General features: G+C 40.5%; 1 protein-coding gene across 1 annotated transcript in view; it reads left to right on the top strand.

Annotated features, from left to right (window-relative positions):
• DCHS2 (dachsous cadherin-related 2) overlaps nucleotides 1-26,050 on the top strand; it is a 387,869-nt gene that overhangs the window by 204,920 nt on the left and 156,899 nt on the right. Inside the window, exons 2-3 of the mRNA XM_064267620.1 lie at nucleotides 2,142-2,333; nucleotides 20,452-20,683. Coding sequence (XP_064123690.1) covers nucleotides 2,142-2,333; nucleotides 20,452-20,683 — 424 coding nt within the window. The remainder of the gene's footprint in view (nucleotides 1-2,141; nucleotides 2,334-20,451; nucleotides 20,684-26,050) is intronic.

Here is a 26,050-nt window from a genome sequence, read left to right as displayed (position 1 = left end):
TCTGGAATGCTTATTAACTGGATATTGGTCCTGCTGAATTGATCCTCTTAATTCTCTTCTATTTCCAGTTGTCATCACCTTATCTATTTTTTCCTACTTTCTGGAACTCATTTGGAACTTGATCACGTGGGATAGAAGGTTCAGCTCAGACAGTGAAGCAGGCGCATCACTGCTGGTTACTTTTGTCTTAGTTACCTAGTGCTGCTGTATGTAACAGAAGTATCCAAAGTGGGTGGCTCTAAACAACAGAAACTTATTTTCTCACAGATTAGGAGGGGAGAATTCTAAATTCAGAGCACCAGCTTTAGGGAAAGGCTTTATTTCTGAGGGCTCTGTGGGATGATCCTTGTCTCATCCAGCCATCCTCTGTTCCATGGCCATCTTCACATGCCAGCTGTCTTCCCCTGTCTGTGTTTGCTTGTCTCTAAGCCAAAATGTTCCTTATAACTCAGAAATGATTTGATTTAGGACACAGCCTACACTGATATGGCCTCATTAACATAACTAAGAAAACTTTATTCCCAAAGGTGATTTCATCCACAGGTATATTTTTTGGAGGGACACAATTCAATCCATAACTTCTTTCTTCATGTTAATGATAGAGTGAGAAACCACATGCATTTGAGGTAAACAGTTACTTGGGATGGTGTTATATGTGATCTAGTAAATTTACCCTTGGAGAAGGGTCAGGAGTTTCTTGGAATGTTTTTTCAGTAAACAAAGAATGAAATGACAAGGGGCCAGCTTTGGAAGGGTGGTCATTAAGTGTGTGTCCTCTGGTGCCCAAATGCCTGCATTTGAATCTCAGTTTTGACACATATTAGCTATGTGATTCTGGGCAACTTACTTAAGCAATCTGAGCCTTAATTTTTCTGATATGTAAAATGAAGTATTAGTATCTTATAGGGTTATAACCCCCCTGCAAAAAAACCTAAACCAGTTGCCATCAAGTTGATTTCAACTTGTAGCGACCCTATAGGACAGAGTAGAACTGCCCCATAGGGTTTCCAAGGAGTGGCTGGTGGATTCAAACTGCCAACCTTTTGGCTAGCAGCTGTAGCTCTTAACCACTGCACCACCGGGGCTCCATAGGGCTATAAGTATGCAAAGTATGTTAAGTTCTTAGAGACTAGTACCTATAGAATAGGCTTTTACATATATTAACATATCTATTTTTGTTGCTCTTCCCTTAAAGTGCTGTTTTTAATCTGAAGTGCTATATAGATATTTGATATTGCTATTGAGTTATAATTCAAAGGAATGTTACTGAGCCTGTTAGCTCAAGAATTTTCTGAGTACCGTACAACCTGTTGTATGTCTCACTGTATACTCCCATAGTTAGTATAAATAAGTTATGTGCTTTCAAAATTCCAGTTGTTTTCTTTTTTTCCTGCCAGGCTTAGGGATGCTGTTAGCATAAATGGTACTTACAGGCAAAGAAAAAGGTGTCCTTTCCTCTGGGCAGCCCACATCAGAGTGTATGCCTTGGCAAGCAGAGCATGGGCTGGTTTCCGTTCCCACTTGCCTGCTGGGCCAGGAGCCTTTGTGCAGCACTCAGTCTGCACGCCTTGGAAATGGCAACTATTGAGACGTTGTTCCCTGGAAGGGAGATCTGGCCTGGAAGACTCTAGAGCTCCTACTCCCTGTGAATCCTGCCAGTTGGATTGAATTACTAGTCATGGTACCACTTACTGCCTTGATTCCTTTGGTGTTCCCTTGCTGCTCCCAAAGGGTATGGGGAGGGGTGAACCCACCATTTAAAGGACTGAAGTATGAGAAGGAATCAACAAATAAGTTATGAAGTGATTAACATATGGATGTTTTTAAACCCTTGAGAATGGAGGCGATCACCTAGATAATGCGAAAGGAATAAAAAGACAAGAGGACCCAGGGCTGAGCCCCAGAGCTAAACTTTCAGATATCACATGAATGGGATCATAGGAATGGGCAAGACAGTCTGAAAAGGAGACCTCCAAATGGAAGGAGGAAAATGGAGCGTGGGTTGTCACAGAAGTAAGAGGGAGAGAGATACCATATAAAACCAAAGCCTACCTTTGTGAAGAACTGGTGGTTACTTGGCTATGCAAATCATTATAATAATTTATGACCAACTTCCTGACTGATAAACCTCCCGTTTGCAGGTGAAAGCTTCCGATGCAGATGCAGGACTCTATGGCTTTGTTGAATATTCTCTTTATGATGGATTCCAAAGCTATGAAGCACCTCAAGCATTCCAGATCGACCCACATGATGGACGAATCTGTGTTTCTCAAGATATGGACAGGGAAAGGGATCCAGCCACCTATGATCTCTTGGTGAAAGCCAAAGACGGGGTAAGTCCTTGGTGTATGAAATTTCGAACAGTCTCAAAAGTGGACCACTGTGTACACATCCCAGAGTACCAACAATTATCAACAATTGGCCAGTCCTGTTTCAGATACCACCATCCCTTCTTTTCACTGCAGTGTTTTGAAAGCAAATACCGGACATTATATAATTTTATTCACAAATAGTTTAGTAGCATCTCCAACGACTGATATTTTGAAACATAATTATAACACATTAACAATAATTCTTTAATACTATTTAATATCCATTCCATGTTGTTTTCCTGTATTATCTAAAAACATCTTTTAATAGTTGGTTTGTTTGAATCAAGACCCAAATAAGTCCACACGTTGATTCAATTGCTATTTTTTTCAAGTCTCATTCTATAACAGTCAGCTGTCCCCTTACATTTTCTCCTATGGCATTTCTTTTTTGAAGAAATCAGGTCGTTTGCCCTGTAAAATTTCCCACACTCTGAACGTGGCTGGTTATATTCTGGGGATGTCATTGAATGTGTTCCTGTAACCCCTGCATTTAGAGCCAAAGACCAGATTAGTTTCAGGTTCATTAATGTGATGCCTTGTGCTTCTTGGTGCACCATATCGACGGACACATACTGTTATTTCATTACTGGCGCACCATACCTGTTACTGTGGAGTCAATTCTGACTCATAGCAACCCCACAGGACAGAGTAGAACTGCCTCATAGAGTTTCCAAGGAGCAGCTGGTAGACTCGAACTGTCGTCCTTTTGGTTAGTAGCCGAGCTGTTAACCACTGCGCCACCCAGGCTCCATGTTATTTCACTATAGGTTGAAAAATGCTAACTTTCTACTTCTATCATTCCTTTTGTATTTATTATCAGGAATTCTACTAAGAAGAACGTTCTCACATTACCTATTTAATTACTTGGGAAATATAATTCATATAGGAAAGGAAGGATAATGCTTGATTATTTCTCTTTATTTTGCCAGTTTTTAGAATAATGAGTTGGTGCACTGATCATCTCCAAAGGTGACCAATGATATTTTTCTCCATGTGGTTATAAATTTCTGGGTTTAAATATATTTGATGTGTTTCAAAATACTGATGACCTTTTCTTGATGTTCAAGTTGACCCATCTTTGACCAGTGGGACATATTCAAATTGGCTTATTTGTTCATTCATTTTTTTGTAAACTCGTTATTGGTGTATAAAATATATATAGGAAAGTATGCAAATCCTGAGTGTACAAGCTCAGTGAGTTTTTGCAAAATGAACACATCCATGGAAGAAGCACCAGATGAAGAAACGTCACCAGCACCCCACAAGCCCTCTCTTGGTCTTTTGCTTTAACTATCCCCTTGGCTCCCCACTGCCCTTTAAGGAGAACCACTATTTGACTTTTAACACCAGACATTAGTTTTCACAGTTTTTTAACTTTCAGTGAAAGACTTGTACATTATGTGTTTATGTCTAGTTCCTTCAGCTGAACATTATTTGTGAGAATTGTTCATGGTGTTGTATGTTCATTCAATGTCATTGTTTTATATTGTTGTTAGCTATTGTAGTGTCAACTGTGACACATGGCGACCCCATACACAACAGAACGAAATGCTGCCTGGTCCTGTGCCATCACCTTGGATCAGTTTAAGATTGAACCTTTGTGATCCTTAGGGTTTTCATTAGCTGATTTTTGGAAGTAGATTTCCAGACCTTTCTTCCTAGTTTGTGTTAGACTGGAAGCTCTATTGAAACCTGTTCAACATGATAGCAACATGCAAGCCTACATTGCTTCATAGTATTCCTTTGTGTGAATGTGTTATAATTTTGCATCCTGTCTATAATCGATGACATCCATTTTTAGGCTATTACAAACAGTGCTGCTATTAACATTCTTATACATGTAATTTGGCAAGTAAATATCAGCATTTCTATTGAATATATATTTAGGAATGTAATTGATGGATCATAAGAAAGCTAAAAAAACTTTAAAAGTGGTTGTGCTAATTTATACTCCCACCAGGACAGTACGAGAATTTACATTTGTCCTCATTAACGTTTGATAGTTATTGTCTTACTAATTATAGCAATTCTGGTATGCTTGTTGCTACGTGGTATATCACTACCACTGGGGTTTTATTTTGCATTTCCTTGGTAACTAATGGAACTGAGCACTTTTTCATACGTCTTTGGCTCTTTGTGTAGCTTGTTTTGTGAAGTGCCTGTTATTCTTTACCCATTTTCTATTGTATTGCTGTTTTTTTTCGTATTGATTTGTACAAGTTCTTTATATATTTGGCATACAAATTCTTTGTTGGATATACTTATTGCATTATCTTCTCTTATTTTGTGGCTTGCCTTTTCACTCCTTTAGTGGTGTCTTTTGAGGAACTGTTACTAATTCTAACAGTTCAGTTTATCAATTTGTTTCCTTTTCAATTAGTGCTTTTATGATCTTTTTGGTTTTTTATTTGTTTGCTTACCTTAAGGCACAAAGGTGTTCTCTTCCAAAAACTTTATAGTTTTATCTTTCACACTAATTTTTTAAATCTGTTGGAAGGAAGGTTTATTATTATTTTTTTTTTCCAGTATGGTTATTCAGTTGACCCAGCACCATTTGTTAAAAGGATAATTCTTTCCTCACTGCACATTTGTCATAAGTCAGGTGACCAGATAACGTGTGCCTCTGTTTCTGGACACTCTACTTTTGATCTGTTCATCTATTTCTGTGTTAATACCACACTCTCTTAATTATTTTAACTTTCTAATAGATCATGATATCCTGTATTCTTTTAGCTTTGCTCTTCCTCAAGATTTCCCTGGCTATTCCTGACCAATTACATTTTCAAATACATTTAAGAGTCAGTGTGTACAGTTTCTATCACATTACAGCAAAGATGGCACGTATACTATATACTGTTCTGTACTTTGATTTTTTCACTTTATTTTGGAGACTTTCCTCATTTCCTTATTAGCTGTGTACTGATCCTTTGTGTGGACAGACACTGCTAACACTTTTCTAGTCTAATCTTTCTCTTTTGAAATTAGTGGGAGAACCTACCTACTGAAGACATGGGTTACCATGGGGAAAAGAGTCTAAATTGTATTTATTACAGGTAAGGATGTAGAAACTAACATGAAAATAAAGTCATAAAATCACTATAATTTTTCTCAGCCTTTATTTGGTTAGATTTTTATCAACACTTCAATATGTGGTTTCAGGAATCTCTGCTTCTACGTAAGAAAAAAACATAGGAAACAAGAACAGGAGTAAAAAGAGTAGTTATTCAAGTCTATGTGATTATTTAAAACTCAGTACATTTGTTCAAATAGAACAAGGGGATACTGTGTGGTTTAAAATCAAGAAAGGTGTGCATCAAGGTTGTATCCTTTCACTATACTTATTCAATCTATATACTGAGCAAATGAGCAAGAAGCTGGACTATATGAAGAAGAATGCAGCATCAGGATTGGAGGAAGACTCATTCACAACCTGTGATATGCAAATGACACAGTCTTGCTTACTGAAAGTGAAGAGGACTTGAAGTACTTTCTGATGAAGGTCAAAGATTACAGCCTTCAGTATGAATTACGCCTCAACATAAAGAAAACAAAAATCCTCCCAACAGGACCAGTAAGCAACATCATGATAAATGGAGAAAAGCCTGAAGTTGTCAAGGATTTCATTTTACTTGGATCCACAATCAACACCCATGAAAGCAGCAGCTAAGAAATCAAATGATGAATTGCATTGGTCAGATCTGCTGCAAACGACTCTTTAAAGTGTTAAAAATCAAAGATGTCACTTTGAGGACCAAGGTGTACCTGACCCAAGACATGGCATCTCATACACGTATGAAAGCTAGACAATGAATGAAGAAGACTGAAGAAGAAATGATGCATTCGAATTATGGTGTTGACTAAGAATATTGAGTATACAACAGACTGCCAGAAGAACAAACACATCTGTCTTGGAAGAAGTACAACCAGATTGCTCCTTAAAAGGGAGGATGATGAGACTTTGTCTCATGTCCTTTGGACATGTTATCAGGAGTAACCAACCACTGGAGAAGGACATCATATGTAGTTAAGAAGACAGTCAGTGAAAAAGAGGAAAACTCTTGATGAGATGTATTGATACAGTGGCTACAACAGTGGACTCAAACATGGCAACAATTGTGAGGGTGGTGCAGGACCAGGCAGTGTTTCATTCTGTTGTACATAGGGTCACTCTGAGTTGGAACTGACTCCACAACACCTAACAACAACAAGGTGCACACTGCAATATTAAACCAGTACTTTAGAAATGTATTCTTAATAGTTTTTAGGACAATCTTCAAAGGTCTTTGTGACGGTTAAGGTTGTGTGCGAACTTGGCTGGGCCATGATTCTCAATGGTTTGGCAGTTATGTAATGATGTAGTTTGGCAGATATGTAATGATATAGTTTGGCAGTTATATAATGATGTAATAAGGCAGTTATGTAATGACATCATTATCCTCCAGTTTATGATATAATGTAATCACTGCCATGATGTGATCACCCAATCAGTTGTAAGGGCAGTTTCCTCGGGGGTGTGACCTGGATCCAATATATATGGATGTTCTGGCAAAGCTCACTGGCTTTTTCTCACTCTGGATCCTGCATCCAGCTCATCATCATCTGACCTCCAGTTCTTGAGACTTGAGTCAATGCCCTGCTGTATTGCCTGCTGATCTTGGGATTCATTGGCTTCCACAGCCTGTGAGTCAGCAGCCTGCTGTCTTATCTGCCAATCTTGGATTCATCAGCCTCTGTAATCTGTGAACCAGTGACCTGGTATGTGACATGCCAGTCTTGGGTTCATCAACCCCTGGAACTACATGAGTCAGGAAAGCCTCCAGCCTGATGCCAGACCCACGGACTTTGGATCTGACAGCCTTTACAACACTATGAGCCATTTCCTTGAGATAAATCTCTCTATCTCTGGTTTTGCCTCTCTGGAGAACCCAGCCTAAGACATTCCATACCGAGCGTCATTCTAAATAAACAAAATTGTAAGGATGACTTTTCTAAATTGGTTCTTAAGTCTGGTTAATCTTAAAGATATTGATGACTGAGCTTCCAGTAGTAAAGAGGGCACTGCTAATTCTTGTGTGCAGTGGCAATAGAAATACACTACATATCACCACCAATAGATCAAGTATTGGTGAGAGGTGAGGCTCTGGATGATTACATGTTTGATGTTTTTCTACAGCTTTATCAGAAGGAGCATAAGGAGGCTGGTTTGTAGGTCCTACTTTCGCTAGACAAAGTGGTGGAAGAAAAGAGATGAGCTCAGAGTTTCAGAGTCACAGCTCAAGCGCCACATAAAGGACTTCAAAGTTGTCACTTGTGCCTTGAAAGGAAGCCTTCTTTCTTTCTTTTTTTAATTGTACTTAAAATGGAAGTTTACAGAGCAAACTAGCTTCTCATTAAACAATTAATATACGTATTGTTTTATGACATTGGTTGCCAACCCCACAATATGTCAACACTCTCCCCTTCTCAACCTTAGGTCCCCTTACCAGCTTACCAGTTCCCATCCTGCCTTCTCATTCTTGCCCCTGGGCTGGTGTGCCCATTTAGTCTATTTTATTTTATGTGCCTGTCTAATGTTTGGCTGAAGGGTGAACCTCAGGAGTGACTTCAGTACTGAGCTAAAAGGGTGTGTGGGGACCACACTCTCAGTGTTTCTCCAGTCTCTGTCAGATCAGTAAGTCTGACTTTTTGTGTGTGTGTGAGTTAGAATTTTGTTCTACATTTTTCTCCAGGTCTATGCCAGACTCTCTGTTTTGTTCTCTGTCAGAGCAGTTGGTGGTCATAGCCAGGCACCATCTAGTTATGCTGGACTCAGTCTGGTGGAGGCTGTGGTACTTGTAGTCCATTTGTCCTTTGGACTAATCTTTCTCTGTGTCTTTGGTTTTTTTCATTCTTCCGTGTTCCAGACAGGGTGAGACCAGTGGCGTATCTTAGATGGCCATTCACAAGCTTTTAAGACCCTGGATACTACTCCCCAAAGTAGAATGTAGAAAGTTTTCTTTATGAACTATGTTATGCCAATTGAGCTAGATGTTCCCTGAGACCATGGTCCCCACAGCCCTCAGTAATTTGGTCCCTCAGGGAATTTGGACGTGTCTGTGGAGCTTCCATGACCTTGTTTTTGTCAAGTTGTGTTGGAAAAAGCCTTATTTCTTATAGTAACAGAGGTGATATTGCCAAGAAACAAATGCAGAATCTCATTGTAAGAGTGACTGAATTACAATGCCAATTGAATTCCCAGCCTTGAATGGTGTCTGAAGTGAAAGTGAGGGCATTGATTGGGAAGAAATGGGATTCTGAAACTGGGATGGGATCATATGGGTAGATAATCAGGAAGCTGGGGACACTAAGCCCCTAAATTCTATTCAGTCACCCCTGCCAACAGAACCAGCCCACTCACTGTCATCTGAAGACACTGTTCCAATCTTTGTCTGCTAATACACCCTCCCCAGTAAAACCATAGCCTCTCCACCCATGTCTGATGAGATTAGCCCAGCTGTGTCTCAAGAGTCTTTGTCTGAGATGTAGCCTGGGGTGGTGCCTGAGTCATTGCCTGGGGCATAGCCTGAGGCAGATGCCCTGTAAGACATTGACCAGTGTTCTCAGAACACATCCCCACAACCCATTTTTGCTTCTAGACTTATAATTAGATTTAAGTCCCAGCAATCTCCAAGAGGTGATGTGCAAAGTGTGACCCAGGAGGAGGTATGCTACACTCCAAAATACTGCTTGACTTTTCTAATATGTACAAACAGAAATCTGGGGAATATGTGTGGGGATGGCTTAAGGGTGTGGGATAATGACGCAAAGAACATAAAGTTAGATCAGTGTGACTTTACTGATATGGGCCCACTAAGCATAGATTCTTCATTCAGTGTTTCAACTTGAGAGGTTAGGAAAGGAGCTAATAGTTTATTTGGTTGGTTCGCTGAAGCATGGATTATGCAGTAAAAATGGCCTACACTAAATCAAGTTAAATTACCAGACCTGCTTTGGTGTACTGTAGAAGAGGGTATCCAAAGGCTTAGGGAAATTGGCATGTTAGAGTGGACTCATTAGGTTGGACCCCAGACCACAATCCATGAAGTATCCAGAGGACACACCTTTCACTACAACGCTGATGGACAAATTTGTGAAAGGATTCCCAGCATCCTTGAAGATTACTGAGATTGTTATTTTATGTAAGTCACATTTGACAGTTGGAACTGCCCTAACTGCATTAAAACACTTAGCTGCAATGGAGTTGATCAGACCCCATGGTGGTATAGGCTAAGTGGTGGCACTCAGTTGACAAAGACAAGATGGAAGTGTTTACCATAATGGACAGCAGAGTCAAAGCAGCAATGACAATAGTATGATTTGTATGGACTTATGGTGTTGGCTACTTAGTCATGAGTCTGTAAGAGTGAAATTCTGGAAACCTATTAAATATTTATTTGATCTGTATAAGTGGAAGAATTCTAGGTAAAGTGAACAGCAGTCTAACTGAAATCACCATAATAAAGTCACAGCTCCCAATCAATTCCCAGACTGGAGCCAGTTTACAGACCCACAACCCACTGAATGAAGGGGAGGCCAGGTCCCCTAGAGGAAGGACCCCAATATGGTGCTAAAAACTTATACTTTTAATCTTTCCCCAAAGGGATCTACAGCCTTTTAAGAGTTCTTGTTTATTTGGGGAAAAGGAAATAATCAGACTTTTCAGGGATTACTGGATACTGGCTCTGAACTTACACTAATTCCAGGAGACCCAAAATATCACTGTGGCCCACCAGTCAGAGGGTAGGCATATGGAGGTCAGCTTATTAATGGCATATTAGCTCAGTATCATCTCACAGTGGGTCCAGTGGGTCTCTAAACCCACCCTATAGTGATTTCCCAGTTCCAGAATGCATAATTGAAATAGATATACTCAGCAACTGGCAGAACTCCCACACTGGATCTTTGACAAATGGACTAAGGGCTGTTATGGTAGTAAAAGCAAAGTGGAAGCCATTAGCACTGCCCTTACCTAAGAAAACAGTAAACAAAAAGCAATATTGCATTCCTGGAGGGATTAAAAAGATGACTGCCACCACGAAGTTCTTGAAGGATGCAGGGATGGTGATTTTCATCCTATCTCCATTCGACTCACCTATTTGGCCTGTGCAAAAAAAACGGATAGATCTTGGAAAATGACAGTGGATTATTTTAAACTTAACCAGGTGGTGACTTCAACTGCAGCTTCTCTTTCAGATGTGGTTTCATTGCTTGAGTAAATTAATGTATCTCCTGGTACCTGGTATGCAGCTATTAATCTTGCCAATGTCTTTTCCTTGATTCCAGTTTTGAAGGACCACCAGAAGCAGTTTGCCTTCAGCTTGGCAGGTTAGCAATACACCTTCACTGTCCTACTGCAGAGGTATACAACTCTCCACCCCTATGTCATAATTTTGTTGCAGGGCCCTTGATTGTCTTTCCCTTCTGTAAGATGTCAAACTGGGCCCTTACCTTGCTGACATTATACTGATTGGGCCTAGTAAGGAAGAAGTGTCAATGACTCTAGACTTACTGGTAAAACATTTGTGTGCTAGAGGGTGAAAAATTTATCCAACAAAAATTCAGGCACCTTCCACCTCAGTGAAATTTCTAGGGGTCCAGGGTTGTGGGGCATGTCAAGATATTCCTTCTGAAGTGAAGGATAAGTTATTGTATCTGACCCCTCCCACAACTAAAAAGGAGGCACAATGCCTGATTGGCCTCTTGGGATTAACTCAGACAAGATATTCTATGTTGAAGATGTTGGATTCCACGCCATGAATTTTTTAGAATAATAAACTGCACATTGGCAGAAGTCCTTTAACTTTTCATAATTACCTTGGCGATTGATGGTTTTTCCTGTGATCCTTTCTATTTGTAATGTATGTCCTGAAGGCCCTTTTGGGGTGGGAGGGAATTGCTGGGAATTCATTTTGCCTATGGTTACTAAGAGTTTTTTATCTGTCAATAGAAGAATGTTTCCTGTAAAATGCACTATGTGTTCTCAGCTGCTTTACCTTACTTTATCTTTGGGATAGCTGTCAGTATATATTTTTTAACTCAATCACTTCTGTTTTACTGATATCACTTCTGAAACATTCTATTTTTGCCGCTACTGCTGCTGCTATTTATCTCACACGTAAAAGCTGTGAGTGTGCTATAAAATTATACAATAGAAACAAGTAATTGGATTACATCAGCAATCAAGTGCTTTAATTTTTTTATGTCTAATTCCTTTTCCCATTAATTTTCACCAAATGAACCTGTCATTTCAGTGTATGTTTATGAACATTCTTTCTCTATTTTTTGTTACAGCCTGAATTCAGTAGCTGAAATGTTGGTCTGAGATAAAGCTATTTCAACTTTATCTCACCACTCCAGGCTTACAGGAGGATTGTGTCAGACTCACAATATAGAAAGTAAATTGATTTAGCCTTTCACTGTTATATATATTCAGGATAAAAGTTGGCTGTTGAAGTCGTGCTGCATATTTTGTGTGCAGTGCAGATAGGTTTCTGGAAGACACTTGCTGAGTAAAAAATTCAGCTAATTTTAAACTTAATAGATTAAGCTCTCACGCTTTCTAGGAAGTAAGTGCTCATCCTTGTCTTTTATTGCACTGATCACCACCCCTCTTCCCGCCCTAATTTCAGGAGTGAGCCATTGTCCAATTGCCCCGTGTTTTCTGACTCAGTAGTCTGGACTACATCTCCAACTGATTGCCTACCATTCTTTAATTATTGTTGTTGTTACGTGACATTGAGTTGGTTCTTACTCATGGCAACTCTGTGTATAATAGAACGAAACACCGTTCTTTAATAGACTACAAGAATTAATCCTCAAATGTCTTACATTTTATCACGTTCTCACCCCAGAAGTTTAAGCCTTCTAGCCATCCATTATTACCCATATTCTCATCCCATCCTTCTCTGTTTGTCTTCTAATTTGAACCAATCTCCTATCTCTTCCCTCTCAAATTCTTCTCCCATGCCCTCTGGGACTCATGGCTCACCATTTAGCAAACTCCCTGATAAACTCAACCTGGTCTCTGACTGTTCCTTTATCTTCTTGTCCTGATTAAAAATAGCCTGTCCCCTGAAGATACCAATTCCTCTCTGCCTCTCACACAGAAGCCCGTATCCCACAAATCGCAAGCTGGAAGGTGGTGAGGTAGATGTCTTCCTTGTTGCCCATCATTGCATCCAAAACATTTTTACTCCTTTTTCCCTTAAAAATCACACCACTTTGGAAGTGCATGTTGTCAGACTATACCATGGACACCCTTCCTTGTTGCTGTCATGTTCTAAACCTCCTTATCACTCATGACTTTGACACCTTACTCACAGCCTTCCTTCTCTACTGCTATACCCTCACCATTCGTTTAGACTTCAGTATTCATTTGTGGAATCCTACAACACTTTGAGCCTCTCAGTTCCTTGACTTTCTCATTTCCAAAGATGATTATCTGTAATTGCACCACCTTTGAGACCCTGTTTTCAAGTGTGCCATATCCTGATAAGCATTCTTATCTTACTGTCTCATTTACTGTAGTGCCTCTACTCCAGTCTGTAGTTTTTCTCCTTATTAAGGTCATTAACTTATTGACCCATTATTGCAACCATTTAGTTGTAAACTCGCTTCAGTTCCTGATAAAACCTTAGCCCCTTTTGAACCTGACTATCTGCTTTTTCTGCATTTACACCTAAGCAGCTGGATGTGCCTGGAGGAAAATAACACACTCGTTTAAGAGAGGAAACCCCTTACCTTCCTGCCACCAAATCTACTAACCTGCCTGGTATATCAACTCACATTCTTTGCCTTCTTTTTCTGTTATCATATTATAGATGTCCCTGTTTGCATCCAAAGCAAGCCTCTCTACTGCTCAGGATCCCATGTCCTCCAGCCTTCTCAAGGATATCACTTCTGCAATGATTGTCTTCTTCTACGTCATTAACTACTCACTTCCTATTGAATGACTCCCATAAGCCTACAAGGCATACTCATATTTTTTATCAAAAAGAAAACAAAACAAAACCCCTTTTGATTTTGTATACCTTTTTAGCTGTCTTATTCCTCTTCTTCTCATTACACATGAGGTCGCCATAAGTGGGAATTGATTCTACGGCAGCTAACAAGAGCAACATTATTTAGAACAAATCTACTTAAAATAGTTGTCCTATTTCCTCACTTTTCAATCTTTCTTTGACCTATTCTTCCCTCTCTATCTCTGTCATGTATTGAATTGTGTACCCCAGAAATGTGCATCAATTTGGCTGGGCCATGATTCCTGGTACTGTGTGACTGTCCACTATTTTGTCATCTGATATGATTTTCCTATGTGTTGTAAATCCTACCTCTATGATGTTAATGAGGTGGGATTAATGCAGGTTATGTTAGTGAGGCAGGATTTAATCTATAAGATTAGGTTGTATCTTAAATCAATCTCTTTCGAGATATAAAAGAAAGAAGCAATCAAAGAAACAGGGGGACCTCATACCATTAAGAAACAAGAGCCAGGAGCAGAGCGCGTCCTTCGGACGTGGGGTCCCTGCACTGAGAAGCTCCTCAACTGGGGAAGATTGATGACAAGGACCTTCCCCAGAGCCTACACAGAGAGAAAGCCTTCCCCTGGAGCTGGCACCCCTCCTAGACTTTGAGAGAATAAATTTCTCTTTGTTGAAGCCATCCACTTGTGGTATTTCTGTTATAGCAGCACGGGATAACTAAGACACTCTCCAATAAAACTGCTTTTTATCAAAGTGATCAGTCTATTGCCATATGCAAGGATTATTTCTTTATTTTCATTATATTCAACCTGTCAATGAATTTGAAATTATTCTTTGAACACTGCTTCTCTTAGCTTTGGTGACACCAGAACCTACTGGTTTTTCTTCAACAAACTGGAATGTTCATTTACCATCACCTTTACTCATTGAGGAAACACTGGTAGCATGTGGTTAAGAGCTACGGCTGCTAACCAAAACGTCAGCAGTTCGAATCCACCAGGTGCTCCTTGGAAATGGTATGGGGCAGTTCTACTTTGTCCTACAGGGTCGCTATGAGTTGGAATCGACTCGATGGCAGTGGGTTTGATTTTAGTTTTTACTCATTGAATGATGAAATTCAGACTAGGATGTACTGAAAAGGAAACCATTGCCCACAAGAGTTAAGAGATATGAAGGATGTAAATATTCTACTATTCCTTAGGAGCCCAGAAAGCAAAAACAGAGAGGAAAAAAAAGTAAAAAATTACCAAAGTAAAAATAACAATGGAAAGTTTTCCATATCTGCTGATTGCCATAGGCTACCTCCTGCCTCTGGTTTAGTGTGCTTTCAAACTTAGAGATTTCCCAAACTATTCTCACCTTTACAGCATGTCTTCGGTTGGCTGGGAATCTGGTAGACTGATTAAGAAGCTCTTACCATAACTCAAAAATTGTATGATGGGTATATGAACCAGAATTTGTTGGTGGAAAGAGAAAGGATAAGACGAAATTAAGACATGCATGAATTTTTGCAATGTTTTAGTTATTGCTTCATAAAAAGTTATTGGCAAGCTTAGTAGCTTAAGATAACAAATGTTTATTATCTCACACAGTTTCTAAGGCTCAGGCATCTGGAAGGGGCTTAGCTGGGTAGTTCTGTCTCAGAGTCCATCGTGAGGTTGCATTATCAAAGAGTTCTGTGAGCTGCACAGATGTTTAGTTACACTGCTTTGGAAGTGAACACTCTGAAGACATGAAAAGTTAGTTTAGACCAGCTTCCCCATATTGTGTTCTGTGGGAGATTGTTCTCCCAAGATGCTCTTTCCAAAGAGGCTTCTGTGGTCAAATAAGAACGGGGCACTTCATAACATATCTCCTTCTAAAAACTTGTGTACAAAAGGCTCTTTGAGAAGTCTTGAGGCAAGGAACACCGTTGAATTGGTAAATTCAACATTTCCCAAACTTTTTGACTAGGAAACTCTTCAAAAAAAAAAAAAAGGAACATCTCTTCATTGCTACCCCAAGTGTCTCCTTCTAGAACTTAGACTTGGTCGTGTCACCCAGCTAACATCAGCAATAGTGTCTTGTACAGAGGCTTAGGAAGAAAGCTTCAGAACTTTGATTTTTATTCCATTTAATTTTATTTTTGTGATGTTTTTAATATATTAGCACAGTGAATGTGTATGTAATTTATTAGTAAATAAAAACACACACTGAAGGTGGTGTACACATTTTTTTGCTGGCATCCATGTGTATGTGGAATAAAGCCTATCCTCTGCAGCATTTAAATCAACTTAGATTTGCCTCACTATCCAGCCTTTTTGTAGACCCTACCCATTCTCGCTCTCTACACGCCCATTCCCCTTTAGGCATAGTAGTGTGCTCACCTTGCCTACAACGTGTCAAGACCCCCTGTTTGTTTTTTTAATCTTATGTATTTTCTAGGCTATTTTCACATGAAATAGCTATTTATTAAATACTGTTTGTTTTTAATCAGCAGATATGGATATTATTTGTGTTGAGGCTTTCCCTCCTTTCAATGCTAATAGCTTGGTTTCAGACACATCTGTGTCTGAAAGATTAAAGGTCCACAGCCTTTTATTTGTAGTTACAAAATCCAAAATTTTCGAAATGGAAAGATTTTAACCCTCATTTGGTGAGAAACCTGACCTGACCTGACCTGACAGGAGACTGTTGGTGGCTTTTTAACCTCTCTAAGTGTGCCTATCTGTACCTTTTCCTGCAGAATATCAAGTGTCTCATCACTGAGTGCAGCGCCAAACCCAACCAGGCATATGTACTGTATTACCTTTCTAAACCTTGGAAATGTCAGAATTCTTAAACAAATCTGATCCAAAGTATTTAGGATAAGGGGCCTGTAAGATCTTATTTTGTTGGTGATTAACCATTATAAATGCTTCTATCCACATTGTATTATACATTCCAACAGCAGGCCTATAAGGTGGATAATAACTTGCTTTACAGATTACACAGCTCAGACTCCAAGACCACCCACTCTCTAGAAGCTACAGGCCTGGACAAGGGGAGAGCGTATAACGAGACAGAAACAATAAAATCTAAAAAAGGTGATCGTAACAAAAGAAAAAATATATGTAAAGCACACTTAACACTGTAAAAATGGCTTGTGGGCAGTATCTGACCTCCTCCAACCCCACAAGGGGGAAGGAGAACAAAGATCACCAGCCCAAGGCTGACTCCCATGAGGTGGTGGTCAGACAAACCTCCTCTCTCTGCCATCTTTTCCAATTCTGACACCAACCATCCCACCCCACAGCATTCTCTACTCTGCTAGGGTCAGTAACTCATTGCAATGGCCACACAGAACTCACAGACCATACTCACAATTATGGGGTTTATTAGGGAAGTGGAAACCCTGGTGGTGTAGAGGCTAAGTGCTGCTAACTATAGGGTTGGCAGTCCAAATTCGCCAGGCACACCTTGGAAGCTCTATGGGGCAGTTCTACTCTGTCCTATGGGGTCACTATGAATCAGAATCGACTGGACAGCAACAGGTATTAGGGAAGTAACAGTTATAATTCAGGCTCAGGAACACTCAGGGTACAGTTCTTCCATCAGGAGAGGCTCTTGCTCAGAAGCACACCTCTCCCCAAAGGAACTCAGCTTTCTCCTTCCACGGGCTGAGAAGCCCACCACACCGTTTCCTGCTGCTGGTTCTTTCCTGCCACCGCTTCTCGCTGGCTTCAGGGTTACAGCTCACTCTCTTGCCTCTTGGGTTCAGAAGCTCCTCAGTGTAGGGACCCCACGTCCAAAGGACGTGCTGGCTCCTGGCAGTTTTTCTGTGGTGGTACTGGGCTCCTCCTCTCTGCTCTGAATTGGCTCTCTTTTAAGGCAAAACTGACCAATCCCCTTGGTAGGCCACAATTACCCTAATAGGCAGCCCTGCCCAATGACCTGGGTGGGAGTTACAAAAGTAATTAACAAGCCACAACAAACATTTGTAAATTATTATAAAAGGAAAGTACCCACTAACTGAAAAACTCAGTAGATAAAAAATGGATTTATAAAAAAGGAAGACAGAGATCTGTAATACTTCTCCTGCGAAAAGATTCATTATTCTGGGACAGCATGTTTTCCGCTTTGTCCACCTGACATATTTCTTCAACTTGGTAATGTTGCCACTGATTTAGGACTTTTGTGGCCAACTTAGAAATTAAGATCTTTGTTTTTAAAGACCTTTGGGTAGAGCGATGGCCCTTTCTTCACATCTTCCCTCATTTCTCTTACTTGCTTTCCCAGCTGTTCTTCCCACCTTAGTGACTTCTTGAGCTTGAGGAGAAATATTAAAGGAAGAGGAGAAGAAGGTGAAGAGGAAGGCAAAGCCAAGAAGGAAGGCGGTTTGGAGGCACAGCGGCCTGTCAGATGTTATGGAGCATTTCTACCCGCTTGCCTTCAGCCTACAGTTCCCTCTCGTTCCACTCCATCTGCAGGGAGACCCTTACGTTGTTTAGATCCGCTGCCAGTCTGCACTCTGAGCACACAGACTGGGTGGAACTGCCACTGTTTTTATTGCAAGCATAGTTAGCCCCCATCTGTCTTACTGTGATTTGTAACTGGCAGAGTCTTGGCACTTTTATCCAACTTTGTTGTCATAGTTGCCCTCGAGCTGGCTCCAACTCATGCAACCTTATGTATAACAGAACAAAACATTTCCCAGTCCTGGCTAGAGGACTGGGAAGTGTTGCCATTTTTGAGTTCATTGTTGTGGCTTTTGTGTAGTGCTTTCCAACCTAATGACTCATCTTCCAGCACTGACCGTACTCATGTATTTGAACAGACACTGTCGTGATCCACATGATTTTCATGGACCGATTTTCAGAATATGTCTCCAGCCTTTCTGCCTCATCTGTCTTAGTCTGGAAGCTCTGCTGAAACCCACCTACCATGGTTGACGCTGCTAGTATTTGAAGTACTAGTGGTGTAGCTTCTAGCATCATGGCAATGCACAAGCCACCGCAGTATGACAGAGTGACCCGAGGGGTGGTAATTAATTCAACTTAGAGTATGGAAAATTGCACTGTTATTAAAGAAGTATTTCCCAATTCTTTTTTAGCCACCAAAGCCTGGGTACATGCAGTCTCAGAGGATAAAAGCTATTTTCCGGCTCAATGTTAACCTCGCCCCTGGCAGTACTCTCTCTCGCCCTCCCTCACCCCTCCGCTTCCCCCACGTCCGCTCAGAGCAGCCCGTCTGCGGCCTCTCGCCAAGCCCTCTCCTTCACGGTACTTCTTTTTCCTCTTTGCTCTGTCTCCTGCCACATTAAAAGAAAAAAAGGAGGGAGGAGGATAAGCGAGTGAGAAAAGGCAGGCTGTTGTGACTTACCAGGGACTTTTGTCAAAGATGAAAGTGTCAGAATGTACCAGAAAGAAGTGGAAAATTGTGCTTTAAAGTAGGAACATATGCTCTACTTGAGAAAAATAAAAACTGCAGAGGATTCTTTTCTGTTGGTTTATTCTTCTTCATTCTTGTTTTCAGATGGAGGTAACAGTACCAACAGAATGAGGTCCACTTCTCACCACCTTATACATTATGTTACTTTTCTGAAACTTAATATTCAGAATTCTAAAACAAATTTGGTCCTAAGTATTTAGGATAAGTACTTTCCCTGGTAAGGGGCCCTGGTGGCACAACAGTTAAGTCCTCGGGCACTAACCAAAAGGACTGTGATTTGAACCTACCAGCAGCTCCACAGGAGAAAAGACCTGGTGATCTGCTCCCATAAAGATTACAGCCTAGGAAACCCAAGGGGGCAGTTCTACTCTGTCATACAGGGTTGTTATGAGTCTGAATCAACTTGACAGCACACAAAAATGACAACAACCTTCCCTGGTGGTGCAATGGTTAAGCACTTGGCTGCTAACCGAAATGTTGTGGATTTGAATCCACCCAGCTACTCCCTGGGAGAAAAACCTGGCGATATGCTCCTGTGAAGATTACAGCCTAGAAAACCCTATGAGGCAGTTCTACTTGGTCACATGGGGTCACTGTGTTGAAAATTGTCTCAACAGTACCCAACAACATCAACACCTTCACTCCTTATCCAGGCAGCCATCCACTCCAGGCCTGATTATTGTAATAGTCTCCTAACTGCTCTCCCTCCTTCACGCTTGCCGCCTGTCAGTCAGCAGCGAGAGTGACACTGTTAAAATCCGAGTTGAATCAAGCTGCTCCTCTAGTTAAACCCCCCCAATGGGCTTCCCATCTCAGCAAGAGCCATGGTGCTCACAGAGGCCCTCAGAGTCTACATGGCCTCCCTCCACCTGCCCCCCACTGAATTCAGTCCCCTCCTCTGCTCCCTTGCTGTTCCCTGAACAGACCAGGCACACTCCTGCTCAGGGACTTTGTGCTTGCTTTCCCTCTGCTGTGCTTTTCCTCCAGATAACTGAAGTCTAGCTGCCTCCTGTAGGTCGGGCTTTATTCAAATGGTACCTTCTCCAAGAGGCCTTCAGGAGTTCCTGGGTGGTGCATACAGTTAAATCGCTTGGCTGCTTACTGAAAGCTTGGAGATTCGAGTCCACCCAGAGTGCCTTGGAATAAAACCCTGGCGATCTACTTTCAAAAAATCAGCGATTGAAAATGCTATGGAGCACAGCTCTATTCTGACATACATGGGGCCACCATGAGTCAGAGTCGGCTCCATGCTCCATGGCGACTTAAATTGCATCCGCCTCCAATTCTCCCTATACCCTTTTCTTTAGCACTTACCAACATTCAGTTAAACATTACCTTGAAGGTGAAAGTGAGTTTTTTTTTTGTTTTTTTTTTAAATCAGGTCAACTTCCCTTGAACATCCTTGGCCTCCACTCTGAAGTTATTACCTTCTAGGAGCTTTAAGTGGGTAATCTCATTAATGTTTAAAACTCAGGGCTGGAGCATAGATACCATGCTATTACTCATCAACTTATCTCTAGGCTAAAAGTAAAATGAATATACATATATTTTTATTGCTTCAAAAGTCTGTTCTAGGATCCTTGCCAGTTATTCCATATCCCAGCGTTCAGGAGAGATTCATTTGTAATCACTGCTCATTCCCCCCACAGGGTGGGCTAAGCGCCCAAGCTTTTGTTCGTGTGGAACTGGAGGACATGAATGATAATCGACCTGTGTTTAACCCCTCAACCTACGTGACCAGCATCAGTGGTCAGACCCAGCCAGGCACTGGGATCATCAGTACTCTTGCCACCGACAAGGATTCTGGGGTATATGGAACAGTGGCTTATGAGCTCGTCCCCGGAGACCTGTCATCCCTTTTTACCATTGACTCCACAACAGGTATGTCATCTTGAAAAAAATTGCCTCTGAAATTAATAGATTCTGCTTAACAGCCAGAAAATGAGAAAAAGTGATCTTTCCAGTAGCTGGGGTATAGTGCAGTTCTTGCTTCAACTCCCAGAAGGCAACCAGGTATCTTGGAAAGGGCCAGGGCTTTGTAGGGAGGCAGACCTGAGATCTGAGTGCCCGCTTTGTCTCCTGCTGGGCGGGTGAGCTTTATTGGCCTCAGTTTCCTTGCCTTTAAAGTAGGCGTAATAATACCTACATTCAAAGTTTTTGTGAGGATAAAGCTCAATAAACTACAGAGAATAGTTTGCTAATAGTATTTATCTTGCAAGTGTTCATTTCCCTCCATTTGTACAATCGTGTCATCTAAGGATGACAGCATCATTTCAATGTCTTAATAGATCATATTAATGCAAAGAGCATCAGCCCTTTTCTTGTAGGTCTGATACGTTCTTAGCCTCTCTGAGCCTTAGTTTCCTTGTTTTTAAATGATACCGAAAGCCCCTTTCAGTTCTCCAGAATAGTAATTGTCTATCTGCCAAAGAAGCCCGGTGGGCAAACCGAGAGTCTTTTAGAAATAATATTTTTAAGAGGTTAACTTCTCCTTCCTTTTGGTTTATTGTTAATATTGTGTGAAATACTTGGTTACAAGAAAATATAAAACCTCAAATTTATAATATTATATTACACTGTACTTTTGATGTACTTAGAGATATTAAGTATATCAAGTATATCAGACAAGGTATCTTGTCTGAAAATGAGGCTGCAAGAAAAGTTAGAAAAAAGAAATAGAATTTTTGATTTGCATTTCTTCTTAAATAACCTAATCTGAGCAATAGGTGGACCGGATTTCTATTGTGATGGTGATGGCAATGCATTACCTTTGGCCTGCTACTATTCTAGGCTTTTCTGTGTATTGTCTTATTGAGTCTTTACAACATCCTTTGCAGTGATTATATTCATTACAGACAAACAAGAATTTACACAGAGAATGCCGTCTATCATGTTAGTTGGTTTTTTCTCACAGCTGGGATAGGTAGGGAATCGCAGCTCTGGCCTGGAAAGTGTGCTTCATCTGGCGTATGTGATGGGCCAGGGGATTAATTGTTTATACTGCAGTCTTTAGAAGGCAAAACTTTCCTTGCTCAAAACAATGCACTGAGGCGTTCCCTTTTAACATTTCAAAGATCAGGAAAGACTTTTTAAGGAAGTTAGTCTGCTTATCTTGGCTTTCTCAAAATTCATCTTAGCCAAAGGCCTTAGCTGCCTGTCAAATCATCAGGCCCCCTAGGGCACCAGCATTGCCTAAAAAATATAGGTCAGCAATAATCAGGGCATGGAATCTCAAAGCATCTAGCAGATTGTTTTTAAAAGACAGCAACATACTTGTCATCCATTTTCCTCTGTAGGATTTTGAAGAATGAGCTGTTCTGTATCCTGTTTTCAGAATAGATCTCGGCTGCTATGGTCAGCCACATGGTTCCATTCCTGGCACAGGGTATAAGCCAAATGCCATTGTGAATCGTGGAGAACATTCTCTGTGGGTCATTACCTAGGGAAGTATCATGGTCATTTTTCCTTAAAGCAGAGACCAGGTTTGTAATGGAATTAGCCTCAGGTGATCGCTGTTGGCTCTTTTGAAGCTGGTCCATTTAGGCTGAAGACATTTCTCAGTCCAACATTGCTTGGAATGTGGTTGTACTTAATCACAACTCTTGAGAAATGCATGAGGCTTGGTAATGTTTTATTCTAACCTTTAGAAGAAAATTAAGCAGTATCACCAGTGACTATGAGGAAAAAAAAAAAGTTGTCTAATAAATAGGCAGTCTCCAGTGTGAGCAGCTGAGTTCCAGAAGTTCATCTCTTGGTTCTCTAGAGCTCAAAACACATTTATAGGTCTCTGGGTGGTGTAAAGTTTGCGGTCGACTGCTAACCTTAAGGTTGGTGATTCAAACCCACCTAGTGATGCCACAGAAAAAGGTCTGCCACCAAACACTCTATGGCATGCAGCTCTACTCTGAAATGTGGGGCTACCATGAGTCGGAATCGACTTGACTTCTACAATGGGTAATATTATACATAGTAAAAACAAACCCACTGCCGTCAAGTTGATTTTAACTCATAGCGACCTCATAGGGTTTCCAAGGCTGTAAATCTCTATAGAAGCAGACGGCCATATCTTTCTCTTTCTGAGCCACTGATGGTTCGAACTGGTGACCTTTCGGTTAGCAGTCGATCACTGTGCCAACAGGGCTCAGACGCACTATTTTTTAAGTGTATGTACTTTGTGTTATAGCCTCATGTTTTCCTGAAGGCAAGAGATTTTTCATTGGTCTATTTGTGCCATAACCAAGACTCATGCATTAAAAACAGAGCTTTTTGATTTATTATGTACAACGGGTAGTATTGTACAAGGGAGAATTCCAGGCCATGCATACAAACAGATTTAAATGAAGATATTCTCAAGTAATAAGGCAAGGAGCAGTACACAGATATTGTTTTCTTTTTCTCAATCTGTTTTTGTTGTTGTTATTGTTATAACTTATTTAAAGCTGGGTTTTCTTGCTTCCACTGTAAGGCCTGTCTTGACAGAGACTGCCAGTATAAACACAGTCTCAAGAAACTACGTCTATCAATAAATATTTGTGGGAAAATGAGTAAATAACATGTAGAAATAATTGAAAAGTGATTTCAATCCTTACTACAGCATCTTAAGAAATTGCAAAGAGGTTTCCTTGGTAACCCAGAGCAAAACTCCGTTTTAAATCCTCTTTTCCCATCACAGCATGGCAGGTGACTCCATGACCTATCTCACTTTTCCTCAGACTCTCTCCAGCTTACCTGAACTGTCACTTTTCTTTTTTTCACCTTCTTTTGCCTCTGCATTTATTCTTTTCTCTTCTGGAGTAACTCCCTGCCCTATACCATGTGAATTCGTCAAGTCAGTCTCAGCACCTGTAAATTACCCCCCTCACTTTTTAACCCTGGTGGCTCAGTGGTTAAAGTGCCGCTGCTAACCAAAAGGTCAGCAGTTCAAGCCCACCAGCCACTCTGAGGAAGAAAGATGTGGCAATTTGTTCCCGTAAAATTACAGCCTTGAAACCCCTATGGAGCAGTTTTGCTCTGTCCTATAGGGTCTCTATGAGTCGGAATCAACTCAGTGGCAGTGGGTTTGGGTTGGTTTCTTACTTAGGTAGGTTAAAGAAAAATATAGCTATATAGTATTAGGATATGATAGTATTGATGATTAATGAGAAAATTATACATTGTCACTTCTTCCTGAGTTACCCAAAAATTCTTTCTGAGATTTCCATTCATTTGTTCACTGGTTCATTCACCCATTCGTTTTAATGCCTCTGATACCAGACATGGAGCCCTCGTAGCACAGTAGTTAAGAATTCGGCCACAAACCGAAAGGTCGGCAGTTTGAATCTACCAGTCGTTCCTTGGAAACCCTATGGGGCAGTTCTGCTCTGTTCTGTAAGGTTCCTACTGGGCAGAATCAACTCGATGGCAACAAGTTTGGGTTTTTCAGGTTATACCAGACATACTATTTTATAAGCTTGTATACCTTATGTTTTAGGATCATGCTTCCATGAAGACAAGAGATTTTTCCATTGGTCTATTTGTGCCACAACCAAGACTCATGGATTAAAAATAGAGCTTTTAGACTTATTGTATTCATCTGGTAGGAAAAATGTTTGGGATAAAACTGGAAGGGGTGTGGCAATGTCATGGTTGTTTTCTCTTGTGGGTTTATCTTCCTGTTCTGTTTCTGGTTTTCTAAGTTTGTTGTTGGTTCAAAGAACATTTTTGTGAAATGTGTGTAGGCACCGGGAGAGAGATACTGACTTCAGCCTCCGTTTCTCCTATTCTCAGTTAGCTAGGTCCCTTTGATGTGGGCTTGAGGCAGGCCACAATGTTTTGAGTTTTAAAAAGAGGAAACACAAGAGGCACATTTATTAATAGCTCTTTTCCATGGATTTCTAGTCTCATTTTTTGAATTATATGTAATTTTTTCTTCATTGTTTAAAGTGTTTTCTTTAGTAGCATGAAAAGAGCAGTCGTTTAGCTTTTGTGTTTGTCCTGTTTATTTAGTAATTTTACACCGAAAGAAACTTCTAATTCAGGGAAGTTCAGGGTGACAGCTGGGTTTTAAGCACTTGTGCTGGCCACTTAGTACCCGCCAACCACACCTTTCACTAGGACTAACTTTGGTTAAATTCTTGTGGTTTCCCTATTTTTATAGAATTTAATGATATAAAGAAAACTCTATACAGTTTCTAAAAAAAAGAATAGCTTATCTATTCAGGGCAGAAAAGGGACACAAGTTTATCCATTTGATAAACATTCAGTGCCTGTTACGTACTAGGTACTGTTTTAGGTACTTGGGGCTGTCAATAAATGAAGCAGAAAAAAAGCCCTGCTGTCATAAACTTAGGATGCTTGGCTTATTGACTAATCTTTGTTTATTTGTGATATACACAAAATCCTAGTTGCTACAGAAAAACAAGTAATTTAAAAAGGATAACCTGAATGAGTCAAACTGCCAGACAAGGGGAGCTGTGCCTCTGTGTTTAGCTGTAATCATTTGTGTGTAGGGTATGTGGATTTTAACATGGAGCCCTGGTGGTGCACTGGTTAAGAGCTTGGCTGCTAACCGAAAGGTTGGCAGTTGGAATCCCCCAGCCACTCCTTGGAAACCCTATGAGGGCAGTTCTACTCTATCCTATAGGGTCACTATGAGTCGGAATTGATTCAACACCAATGCGTTTGGCTTTGGGTTTTTTTTTTTTTTTTAATAGGTCATGTAGCACAGACACTTTTTCTTCAATTTAAGGGCAGATTCTTTTCTAATGTTAGTTAAATGCTTAGGTTTTGTCCTATGCAGTGATGGTTACAATTCTTCATGATTTCCACTTACCTGGAAATGTATTAAAAAAAAAAAAAATTAGCTATACGTTAATACTGTTTCATAAGGATGTGAGCCTGCTCACACCAAATAAATGAAGACCATCTTTATTTATAAGACAGAAGACTAAAATGAATCATGAGCACCTAATCAGTACATGTCACTTTCATAAGAAACAAACGAAAAATACTAGAGAATTATCTCATTAGCCTTTCCAGTATAAGATCAGCTAGTCTTAAAGATGGGAGGAACTTTACAAATCTGCTCCCTCATTTAGTGCAGGAGGAAATTGAGGCTGAAATGGATTTGGTGGTAAATGGCAGAATTGAACTTGAACCCCACTTCCAAATTCCTAGACCTGTGGTCTTTTACTGTACTGCCGTGTTTTAGATAATAATACTTTTCAAAGTTTTTTTCATGTAGTGGCTACTTGAGCCTTACGTTTTTAT

Source organism: Loxodonta africana, chromosome 13 (assembly GCF_030014295.1).
Source record: "Loxodonta africana isolate mLoxAfr1 chromosome 13, mLoxAfr1.hap2, whole genome shotgun sequence".
Taxonomy (NCBI): domain Eukaryota; kingdom Metazoa; phylum Chordata; class Mammalia; order Proboscidea; family Elephantidae; genus Loxodonta; species Loxodonta africana.
This window is presented reverse-complemented; position numbering and strand designations above follow the sequence as displayed.